General features: G+C 45.1%; 1 protein-coding gene across 1 annotated transcript in view; it reads right to left on the bottom strand.

Annotated features, from left to right (window-relative positions):
• RAB10 (RAB10, member RAS oncogene family) overlaps positions 1–12,830 on the bottom strand; it is a 274,897-nt gene that overhangs the window by 39,799 nt on the left and 222,268 nt on the right. The window contains exon 5 of the mRNA XM_078650018.1: positions 2,100–2,201. Within this exon, the coding sequence (XP_078506144.1) occupies positions 2,100–2,201 (102 nt within the window). The remainder of the gene's footprint in view (positions 1–2,099; positions 2,202–12,830) is intronic.

Here is a 12,830-nt window from a genome sequence, read left to right on the forward strand (position 1 = left end):
GAGGTGGTTCTGTGGATGCGTGGAACGGTGGCCAGGGACAGGTTGGCAGAGCAGATATTCCTGTTGGGTATGTAGAAGGATAGTCTGCTGTTGAGGTAGGCGGGGCCGGTCTTGTGTAGTGCTTTGTGTGCGTGGATCATGAGTTTGAAGGTGATTCTTTTGTTAACGGGGAGCCAGTGTAGATCTCTCAGTGGTGTGCTTCTCCCCATCCCATGTGGCTCTCCCTTGTGTGTGCTTTTTCCCTCTACTCACCCCATGCCCATTGCTTCTACGACACTCTACGGTGTGTTTTTTCCCCCATTTTATTTATATTTGGGGGTAGGTGTGGCCAATTTGCTGCTGGCACATCCACCTCAAGAATAGTGCTTTCGCACTTCTTTTAGTACAATTGTTTTAGCTTACCGATCTAATGTGAATCAGTACATTTAAAAATACATTTTTTAAAGTACCAGTGCCCATTTGTAGGCACATGCACGAGCCTAAAAATTAATGCATGCCTGCCCTTCTTCCCCCCTTTTGGCCTTGCTGCACAGCATTTTGACAATGATGTACAGTATAGCCAAAAGGCACTGGCAAAGCCATTTGGTCTCAAAGGAGACCCACTGGCTTTGCAAATGGTTTATAAAAAAACTGACCTGCTGTTCATTTTAGTTTACCTTCTATGTTTGTCCTAATTTACAGAGTACCTCTGCAAATTTTCTGTACCCTAAATTCATTATCCCCCCACACAGCTCACTCCAATGCAAGTATAAACACAACAATGAGATGGCATCAGTCCAAGGTGGAACATGAGCTAAAGAATATTGCAGGTAATTTGCAATTGTGTTGGCAAAACACTTCATACCTCATGCGAGAAGCCAAAGTATATTGCCAGGCAGGTAGCACATTATACCATGGGGGAGTGCTCGACTAGAAGGATGTTTTGTTTGGGGTATGGAACATATGGCAAGTATTTTGGTGTAGTGCTTGAGCACCAGGGTGGTGCTTTTATTCTGTCTTGGTTCAAGGCACAAAGCGTGGTGGTGGGAAAGGAGTGTAAGTGTATGCAGTTTGGCTGTTACAAGTCTCTCTATAGGTGCTATAAGAGTTCGCTTTTACTGTGAAACTAAACGTTAACCCATGTGCTGTCCTTGTCACAGCAGGTAAAGACAGCTACTCTGTATTATCTAGGTGGAGATCGCATTAGATGCAATCTTTTATGTAGATGGTATCTGTGCAACTGCAATTCAAATGCTTTACAATGTCCAGTCTTGAAACTTGTGAGGGGACACACTTACTTGCAGAGACGGACTATACAAAGGTCATCCAAGATGACTGCCAGTGGTATAATAAATAGTAGGTTTATCATACTTCGCTGCACCAGTGAGTTATAAGTGGCACATTTGTGTATTTGAGTGTCTTTAGGTATCGGGTGGATTGTTTGAGAGTTGAAGGTAGTCGTCTATGGCTTTACTGATTACAGGTTTCATTGGTATTATGGTTTCAGGGGTTCCAATCTGGGGCAGGAGATTGGTTTCGTTCTGCTCTGGTTATAGGCCACCAGTAAAGATTGTGTTATTAGGATTGCCCTGAGGAGTGTAAGGTTAGTCCAAAGCCTGAAGTGAGAAGTCAGCAGTGGTGGTTCATAATTTGGATCGTTTAAGAGTTTGCCTGGATCTGGTCTCCCTCTTGTGTCAGACTTGGACAGTTCAGAGCAACGTGTTCTCCTCTGGCTTCCGTTTGCTAGGAAGAGCCAGCGCTTTATTTTCTTCCTTAGGTTCAGATGGTGTTCCATACATCACATGTGGTAAAGGGAGTTCCGGAGGATACAGTTATGCTGGTCACACTACAACTTATATAGCAGAAAATAATATCAAAGCAAAGATCAGTGCCCTGCCCCTGATGGTATCCAAGGGACAATACAAAAATATCTCATGGCTAATAGGAAGAACATCTGCAGCAATTATATATTGCGAAGGGCCAGTTTTTGTCCAACAGTCACGTGCAAGTTTCTTGTGCATCTTCTACATCATTGAAGACAAAGCTAAAGGCTTCAGAATAAAGAAACAAACAAAATAGTTCAACTAATGTGTGACTAAATGTGAGTAACTTAGACTTACCTTTCGAAGAATATCTTCTGCTAACGTGAGGAATGCCTTCTCAATGTTTACGTTTGCTTTTGCGCTAGTCTCGAAAAACCTAATCCCATGCTCCCTGGCAATCTAAAAGAAATAACATGAATTCTTTTTAATCAGTGATCATCAAAGTCCATCTCAAGACAACATGCTTATTATTTCTACACAAAGTACAAAGATAAAATAAAAAAGGCTGCATTTCTAAACACAGAATGGGCAAAGCCATTAGAAATATTCACTTCTGCAAAAAATGTCATTTGTACAAAGTGTTACCCCAGTTTTTCGGACCTCATGATTTTTACCCACTGCAGTTTATCTTCACAATACATACTTTCCAAACGTTACAGCCTCTTCGATATCACAGTGTACGATGCAGTGGTTGAGACCTCAGACATTGGCTTTCTGATATTCACACCTTCCATTTTATGTGGAGGAGATGATCTTCAACTGCGAGAACCAGTAATCCACCACAATACCAGGGATCCACTTGGAATTGAAGGAAGGGAAGTAAAACCTCCGAAGGGCCTCTTGGGAGTACTTGAAGGGACCAGAAATTACTCCAGTAGAGGAAAAGCATCCCCTGCTGTACTGAAACATTCCTGACACATGAAGCATCTTTATCCCAAAAGGAACGGTAAACACAAGAGCCAAACAATCTCTCACAAGAGGGAGCACCAGAGAAAAATCCTTTCAAAATAGAGCTCAAAGCCAGTGTAACAATCTAAACCTACCACTCACTTCCAATTCTTTTCAACAGGAGTTCTCCTGATGTTGAGAAAAACAGGGAGCTGGAGTGGGTGATAGAAGGGAAAAGCATCTGATAACCTTACTCCGGAGGATAAGGCCTGAAGAGCAATGGAATCGTGTGTGAAGTGAACAAAGGGATCAGAGAAATCAGTGTTAACAGCAATGAAGGGTACTGCCCTGTATTCAGTAATCATACCCAAAGTGAGCGGTACAACGAATAATTATACTAACTACTGCTGTGCTCCATGCTGGGGCTGTGGATCTGCTTGGCTGCATCAAACTGATACTAAAGTGTTTTGTGACAAGAGCCTATAATCCGGTTGGAACGGATTCCATAATATTTACTCCTAAAAAAGAAGAAAACAGCTGGCAATGCTGCTTATGCTTTAAACACAATAGGTTGTGTAAGTCTATATTAATGTTACCTAGACGTAAAAAAAATGCTGCCTTTGCAAAGGAGAACGAAAAGCAAACTGCCTAGGATCTTGCACATGTGTACACAAACACCATTTATGATTGAAGATGAGCACATAATGAAAAAACTAGTTCTTGTATTAAACAATTTAAAGAAATACTAAGTTATTAGAACCAAGTACCTTTTCTAATTTCATGATGCTGCGGTATTACCCAACCTTATATGCAACGATTTTTTTTTCCTGTTCTTGGCAGGTAGTGCTGTGGACTCGCATGCTTTGCATGCTCCTGCCATTTAGTGTTGAGTCCTGATGTGTGCATGTTTTTCTTTGAAGAAGTCTTTTGAGTCACAAGGTAAGGTGACTCCCCTTGGTAATAGTGCACATGGGCATCGACTCCATTGTTTATTTTACCGCAAGAGGGTGAGAATGTAGTAAAAGTATTAGTAAAGAAATGTCCATGCAAATGAAATTATAGGTAAGAATTGCAACAACCATAGGTGTCCGGGGAGGAGGGTGGGCGCATGTGAATCTACAGCACTACATACCAAGTACAGATGCTTACAGAGTAAGTAACGTAATCCGTTCGAGGTATGTGTGGCTGTAGATACACATGATTTGTATAGACTGTATAGCTGCGCTTGCCAAAAAGCAGTGGCTAAACAGTGGGTGTTGCAGTTGTTTGAAAAAGTGTATGTACACTGCATGTCCTACATTAGCCTGTAGGCGTGCTAGAACATCCACATAGTAGTGCTTAGTGAAGGTGAGTGGTGTAGACCATGTAGCGGCTTTACAAATGTCTAGTGTATTCAAAGCTCTTTCTGCAGTTCAGCCGATTGGTCAATGTGGAAAGCGTATATGTATCAACAAGGACTAGCTATTCGTGACTTGTGTGTCAGAACGCTATGACATGTACACTGGCACCTATTTGTGTCTTCATGAAGCCCTCACCCACCAACCTAGTTGGTGGCATGCTTCATCATCGGGCCCACCCAGTGACACCTAATGTGTCCCGGGTGTGCTTCGACGCCTGATTACAGCGGAGCAGGTATTCTTACTGAGAGTGCAGTGTTGTCAAAAGTGAAGTGGGATTAAAACGGCTTGGCAGGGGTCCCAATACCAGAGGGCTAATTAAATTTTAATAAATGGGCTCCTGTCAGCGGTTAAAAACAAGGCGGTGGGGATGTCACAGTGGTGAATTACGGCCTCCTACATCCACGTTGGGTGGAGTTCCCACTCGTAGACTTGTTGCTGCATCTTCCTGAGATTGGCAGAGTTGTTGTCTGCGCCTGGAAGATGTTCCGCCAATAGGCGGGTTTTGTGATGTATTGCCCAATGTCAAATGGTCTGAGAGGCGTGTGACAACTGAAGAAAGTGCTCCCTTCCCCACCCCCCATGTTTTTGAAAAATGCGGAATGCCATCAACCCTAGGAGAGATGCAACCTGACGGACTGAAGGAGATGCTGCGCAGAATCGGTTTACTTTTCAGAGTGATAAGATGACAGTCTTTCCTCCGAAGGAAACACTCTTCCTACTGCAGAGTCTATTGTTGAGCCCAGAAATCGGTTTTTTTTGCGTTGGATGCAGAGTCGATTTCTTGATGTTGACGTGGAGACCCAGCCTCTGGCACAGGGCTAGATTACGGATAGTGGGCCCTCACGCTCTGGGGAGAAGGACCTTTCAGAATCCAGTCATCGTAGAGCAGCTGCTACTACTGCTATGCACTTTATAAACACTTGAAAAGCGGACTTCAACCTGAAGGGCAGTACCTTGAACTGATAATGGGTCGATCCTATCAGAAAACGAAGGAACTTCCTGTGATGGGATTGACTGGGACGTGAAAGTATGCATCCTGCAGATCCAGCTAACACATCCAATCCCCCAGTTGGAGATGGGGATATATTTGGTGGAGAGCCAACATGCGGAACTTCTTTTTTGTGATGATTTGTTGAGGTCACGAAGATCTAGGATAGGTCTGTATTTTGATTTCCGGCATTTCTTCTTCACTAGGAAGTACCTGGAGTATACCCCTTGACCTCGCTGCGAAATAGGAACTACCTTGATGACTGTTTTTTACAGGAGGGTGGATACTTCCTGTTGCAGTATCAGCATCTGGGAGGCTGAAGTCGGAAATGTAGAGAGTACCATTCCACAGCGTACTTAGCACCCATTGGTCTCTTGTGATATCGTGCCACTCTTCCAGATGGTTGGCTATACTCCCCCTCCCACTGGAGTGGGAAACGGCGATGAGGGAAGTGAGCATTCATTGCTTCGAAGGAGTTTATTGCTGAGGCAGCAGATTGACGAGGGGCCCCTCTCCCTCTGGGAGTACGGCGTTCCTGATAGTGGGATTTAGAGTGGCTCTGCTGATGTCGGTGCCTCTGCCAATGAGGGGTTTGAACCCTCTGATGGAAGGGCTGCCGATCGTATGGTCTGCATCAGCGCCTGAACTCCTTTCTTTCAAGCCCTACTGCCTTTAGGGTATCTAGTTCTGTCTTCATTCTAGACATCTCATCTGTGTGAGTGCCAAACAAGGATGATGCTGAGAACGGGAGGTTGAGAATCCGTGACTAAGCTTCAGGTTTTAGCGCAGTTAGACGGAGCCAGGATGATCTTCTGGCACAGATTCCATGCGCATAGGAGTGCGCAGACCGTGTCGCTCCATTAGCTTCAGCGCTGATAACTTGATTTGCCACCAAGCTTCCTTCGTGCAATAACTCCTCAAAGTCTCGGCGGCCTTCTTTGGGCAGTTTTTCTGTGAACCTTTGAAGAGAGTCCCACAAGGACATTTCGTAACACCCTAATAGCGCCAAGGCGCTGGAGACCTTCAACATGGAGTCAGATTTGCCGCAAACTTTCCAAACTCTTCAAAAGACCATTTCTGTTATCTATTGGCTTGCATATTGTACTATATATGTTACATTAACATACTGTTATACTTATTCTGTGTGCGCCTAGGTCTATGCTTGATTTAGAATCATAGGATATTCAGCTGACGCAGAGTCTCTTCACTCCCCATGTTGAGTTTGTTGTCCTGACTCTCCTAACAAAAAAGCGCTACGACATGGCCTGTGCTGGCCGCATCATAGCGCTTTTTTCAGTAACTTTCAGCCATGCTGAATAGCAGATGTGCTGCTAGACAACATGGCTAAAAGACGATCACATTGACAAGGCCAATAGCTCAGGCATTGCCGAGATCTAATGGCTTTTGCCAATGCTTGTTTGAGGTGTTGACGGGGTTTTGCTGACGAAATGTGGGCATGATAGTGAGAAACAGTTGAGGAGCTTTAAAGTGATGAGAGGATGTGGCATAACGGCCAGATCTGCCAACAAGGGAGCCAGGTTCGAATCTCTGGATCGGCTGAACAATGGATTATGGGTAAATCACTTTTGCTTCCCCCTGCCTACAACAATGAATGTGTCATTGTGCAATGTAACTCGTGAGCACTAAAAGTGCTCTAATACCATTGGCTGGTGTTAGCACTATGACAAGTGCTCCAATATCAAGTGCAGAACAAGTGCTCCAATATCAAGTGCGGAACAAGTGCTCCAATATCAAGTGCGGAACAAGTGCTCCAATATCAAGTGCGGAACAAGTGCTCCAATATCAAGTGCAGAACAAGTGCTCCAATATCAAGTGCAGAACAAGTGCTCCAATATCAAGTGCAGAACAAGTGCTCCAATATCAAGTGCGGAACAAGTGCTCCAATATCAAGTGCGGAACAAGTGCTCCAATATCAAGTGCAGAACAAGTGCTCCAATATCAAGTGCAGAACGAGTGCTCCAATATCAAGTGCAGAACGAGTGCTCCAATATCAAGTGCAGAACAAGTGCTCCAATATCATCTGATCATGCCAAAAGTAACAAGCATTTGCAATGCAATAGGTCTCGCATTTACGCGAATTTGGGCTATTGACATTATAAATGGCAATGCCTTTTAGTTTTGTTTTCGTTTTTAAAACATAAATAAAAGGCATAGTCATTTAGAATGCCAATAGCTGAAACTCGCGTAAATGCGAGACCTATTGCATTGCAAATGTTTGTTATTTGGAGTGTGTATAGGATCAAAAAGGTGTGTGCGGTGGTCTATTTTCTTATCTCTGTGTTATGTCGGTTCTCGTCAGCCTCTGTTTCTTTATACATCTGTTGGGACATTATGTCAGCATGTGTGTGCCTACACGGACTCTGGTCAATTTGTACCTCTGTATTACTGAGCTCGTGTGTGACTGTTTGTGCTGTAACCTGAGCTGTGCGTGTACATTAATAATGTGCATTTCCTTTTCCATTGCAGAAGCAGGGGAAATGTGATTTACTACAGGTGTGTGGAAGCTGCGAGAACAGATTACTGAAGCATTATGCAGATTGAGTAGTAATTTATTTGTGTTGTAGTACGTTATGTTTCGGAGCTTTATTGATTTGGGGCTCATATTTAACTGTTGATTGCGAGAATGCAGTCGTAATACGTTTTGAAATTTACAAGTAGCTTAGAGAGCAGCACAGATCATTGAGCAGTCGCTGATAGGACACTTCTCTACACAACATTACCATGGAGACCAGCTTGTTAACATCAATGATGAGCCGACACAGAGTTGCTACAGTCAGCAGCTATGGCCATGACACCACATCCTCTCACCCTCTTCCAAGCTGCACTCACAAAGACCCCATGAAAAATTAACAGCAGCACAATGGTGTCATGTTAGGCAATCACTCACCGAAATCCTAAATGTAAGCATGCGTGAGGAGGGGACCTACAAGGGGCCCGAATCAATAGGCAGTTTTTACTGTCTCTTTTAAGCGGATCAGAGTAGGCGAGAATTTAGTCCCGGTTAGTTGGTTGTTCCAGTGGTTCTCCCTTTGGGAGCATGGATACAAATGACAGGGGGACTCTGACACAGTCAAGTCATGCTGTGAAATGCCATACACGAGAACGTGGGGCAGTGAAAAGCAGCAACCGAAAAGGAGCAAGATGAGGTCCGAAGTGCCCCTGCTAAAGGGGTGCTGGGTATCGGACAGGGCAACATTAGGCCTGTTAGAAGTCACGAAAGAAACAACCCAAGGCCAAAAAAAATAGAAAATAATGCACCCCCCAAGGCTCTGACATGCAAACACTTTTGAAGGAGCACAACATCGTGTCAAGCTGTAAAACAAACCACTCGCCTCCCCTGCAGACCAACCGCAGGGGGTAACCCATGACATACCGGTCACACTGCTGCAGTTGAAGGGATCATAACATCCATCCCTCTCCTACGAAATACACCACTGTAGGACCAACCCTCACCAAACAAAGCCCACCACTCATGGTTACTGATGCCAGGGAAAAGATTAATGTCCTGTAACCCCTACCTCGTCTATCCGTCTGTTCATCGGAGGATATGGCCTACCGGCTGGAACGGTCGAACTCGAAGCTGGGGAACTGGGGTTAAGTCTCGGCAGGGGGGGGCTCAACATTTTGTGCAAATCACTTACTCTTCCTGTTCCTAATGTAATGAATGTGTGTTTGTGATGCAACTGGTGCCTATCTAAACCGATCTGATACCTTCGGGTCGAGTCCGCGTTATATAAAAGTCTGGAAAAAAAGTGTCAGGAGGCAGGATTGAAGAACGCTGCACTGTTAAAAACTGCAGTACATTACAAAAATTGCCAGCAGTAGAAGTTAAGAGGGGTTTGGTTCTTTTGATGGCTACAAGTTGAGATCTTTTGTGGGTTTTCTTTGAGAGGTGTGGAATGAAGTGTTGTGGAGCGGGAGCAATGACATGATTGTAGCATTTGCACGTCGGGCAGAGGCGCGCGCTCGAGCTGTTGAGAATGTTTTCAAGCACCCCATCACCTGTTTACCTATTTCAGTAGCAATAAATGTGCTCGTAAACTATTTTTACAGATGTCTAAAACGTGCTGATTACATTTGGTAAGCATCTGACATGAGGTCATTAAGCTTCATATGTCCCTGCACGAGTCCCACTGTACCCCACTGAAGAAGGCTGTGGCTGTGACTTCCCTGTATGTTGAAGGTGCGTTGGTGCTCAGAGACCATCTAACGGAATTGTGTGATACTGCTTATAACACTGAAAGCTGCATTCAGAAAACAATCAGGCAGCTCAACATGCACTCTTGCGCCCGTACTCCCCTCTCATGCCGATGCCCCCACCACTTAGTCTGTGCAATGACATACCTGGCAGTTCCCGCTCTGCTCCGCTATTCCTGCCGCTGGTACTAATTCTGGGCCATAGCCACACCTCCGAGAGAATTGCAAACAAGTTTCAGCGAAAATAGTGCCCACGCATGTGAAGCCCAGTTTCCAAGGCCACGCTTCTCACAGGGGCCGCAAGATCGCCACACAACACGGGCGATTCCTGTTGTCTGCCCTCATTAAAAAACAAGTCAAAACGAAACCTAAGAGCCGCGCGCGTGAGCTTCTACCGTAGACAGCTCACGTCGCGCGGCTCTTAGGTTTCGTTTTCCTAAGCGCATGGCAGAGTCGCGCTCGCACACATGCGCGCTCACGAGGTCAAATCCGAGATCCGAGACGGAAAGCGCGTGCACCTCCCAGTCCCAGCGCGTGCACCCCCCCCCCATTTACAAATACTATAAGTACACTAAAGTATACACGAGGTCCGTTCGCTACGCTCGACCTAAAAAGCAGCAACAAGGGAGGTAGGTGGGGGGAGGGTCGGATCAAGCAGGAAGGGTTGGTGAGATGGGCAAGCTACGACGGGGGGGAAAAACCCTTAATTGTAGCAAGATCAGTGACGGATCACTTAAAGCTCCCCAACGGTATCGGCTTGTGTTTGCGTAATAGCATGACGAACTACGGAGCAAGCACTCAAATACCACCAGATGGTACACAAAAAACAATTCAAACAAGTGCTGTTCTCGTTTTAGCAGCTTTTTAAGAAACCCATGCATTTTAGTGGTATGTGTACAAGGTAGACTGCCTGAACACACAAGTACTCCTATGGAGTGCTTGAAAACAAAAGAAAATAGCTCTGCACACCGGGAGCACTGTCAGGAGACATGTATTTGTGTACATGCGCTATGGGATGGCCAAACACAAAGAGGGCATCACATCCGCATGCCACGACGAATGGCATCAAAGAAGTGAAGTTTATCATTGGTAGGAGATGGGTGGCATGTAAGCAAACGGATAGAACACAACACGTCTCTTCGAGACAGCTCATGCGCTATCTAGCCAGGACCTAAAAAAAGCGATCGCAGATGATTAGGAATGATCCACTCATCTCAGAGACTTGCCCTTCACATTTTCTGCTGTTCTGAAATAAGGAAACGAATACACCATAGTGAATACACAGAGTCCATGTTTTTGCTCTTTCACTTAATCCGTCAGCGTTTTCTCCCCAATGCCTCATTAATGCCGTCTGTCATAATGCTATTCTGCTTCCTTCTCCTCATGAATGTTGGCGCCATCCAGGTTTTCGCCCTGCACACACCCACTGCTTGGACAACTCCTAATTAGCACAATAAGATGCATACTGGGCGCACAAATGAAGACCCCTGGGCTGCACTTTCGCACTGCGTGCTGGACCAAACTAGGGAATCAAATCTGGATTAATACAGATGAAAAGTAAGAAACGCGTTACTTACCTGTAACAGCAGTTATTTATTTATTTTATTTTATTTATTTATTTATTTATTCAAAGTTTTATATAGCGCGAACAAGATCCTTACAGATATCAGAGCGCTTCACAAAGACAGGGTAGGGGCAGTAGGAATGAACAGAGATAACGGAAGCAATATAATAGTCACTGACATGGTAGGATAATAATGACATACATAAAACATATCAATATACAAACAGGTAAACAGGTAATATAAGACAGCACCAATCATTGATCCCACTACAGAGGTGTTCAGGTACACCTTGGGTGTGTGAATGGCTTATACCAATGTCTTAGTGTATAGAGAACACTGAGTGGGGGCATCGGGAGAGTGAATCAGTAAACCAAAGTGTAACATATATTGGTCGGTATTAAGAGAGTAGCGTAAGAGTGTCCCCCTTCAAGTAGAAGTATAGTGCCAAAGGACAAGGTGAACAGTGATACAGAGCAATGCAGAGTCTCTGATCCAGCACCTATAAGGATCAGGAGATCTTGGCCAGAAGGATGGTTTTCACCTCTTTCTTGAAGAGTGCGGTGGAGGAGATAAGCCTGGTTTCAGGAGGGAGCGCATTCCAGATCCTGGGTGCCATTCCTGAGAAGGAGCGCTTGTATGTTTTCTCTTTCCGGAATCTACGAGGTTTCAGGAGTAGATTTTTTGTGCTTCTATTGGATCTCGAACCTCCTGATATAGACAACTTTTGAGCGAGGTAGTTGGGTGCCTTGTGGTGCACGGTCGCGTGTGTCATAACAGCAATTTTTCGCTGTATTCTGGCTTCAAAAGGCAGCCATTTTAGAGACTTTAAATCTGGGGATATATGCAAGTGTTTTCTTGAGCCAGTAATGAGTCTCGCGGCAGCGTTCAGTGATGCTCTTAATGGTGCTGTTGTGGATAGTGGGAGTCCGCTGAGGGCCTCAATTCCGTAGTCTATTCGAGGGATGACTAAAGCTTGTACAGCAGTTTGGAAGTCTTCGGCAGGGAGGAAAGGTTTAATTTTCCTCAGTGTGTTGATTTGGAAATTAGCTCCTTTTGTGGCTTTGCTAACGTGCTGCTGACTGTTGAGCTTGGCGTCGAGTGTGATGCCTAGGGATTTTGCCGAATCCACGATGGTAGGTTGGACATTGAGTGCTGTTAGGTTATTGAGCCAGGTTTGGGTGGTGGAAATTTTCGCCGGGGGTGAGATGAGTAGGAACTCAGTTTTCAGAGCATTTAGTTTGAGGTGATTATCGGCTAGCCATGATTGAGTGTCAATAAGTGTGGAGTTCAGATGTTTGATATCTTCCGGGGATTGTAGCTTTAGGTAAAGTTGTGTGTCGTCGGCGTACATATGGAATTGGACATTGGAAGCTTGGAGCAAGGTGGCGAGCGGTTCCATGACGAGGTTGAACAGTGTGGGGGAGAGGGAGGATCCTTGTGGGACACCTAGATCTGCAGGCACAGGTGTAGATAGCACATTGTCAATCTTGAACTTCTGAGACCGGTTGTGAAGGAAGGACGAAAACCATTTGAGAACAGTTCCCGATAGACCCATTCTAGCGCTTAGCAGCTCCAGCAAGTTCTCATGTTTGACCGTGTCAAATGCTGAAGAGAGGTCAAGAAGGATGAGGAGGCAGGACTCATTGCGATCAAGAATTTGGAGGGCGTCATCAATTATGTGTGTCATAGCTGTTTCCGTGCTATGTTTCGCTCGGAAGCCTGATTGATGAGGGTTGAGGAGGTCAAATTGATCAATGTGTTTTGTTAGTTGGAGTTGGACACATTTCTCCAGCAGCTTGGCCAGGGTGGAGATATTGGTGATGGGTAGGTAATTGTTTAGGTCAGACGGATCAGCTGTAGGTTTCTTGAGTATAGGCGTGACTTGCCCCACCCTGAGGGAGTCTGGAATGAGGCCTTGTTGTAGGGAGCTGTTGATTATTTTGGTCCAGAGAGGGAGGAGCAAGGGGAT

Source organism: Lissotriton helveticus, chromosome 6 (assembly GCF_964261635.1).
Source record: "Lissotriton helveticus chromosome 6, aLisHel1.1, whole genome shotgun sequence".
NCBI classification, from domain to species: Eukaryota; Metazoa; Chordata; class Amphibia; order Caudata; family Salamandridae; genus Lissotriton; species Lissotriton helveticus.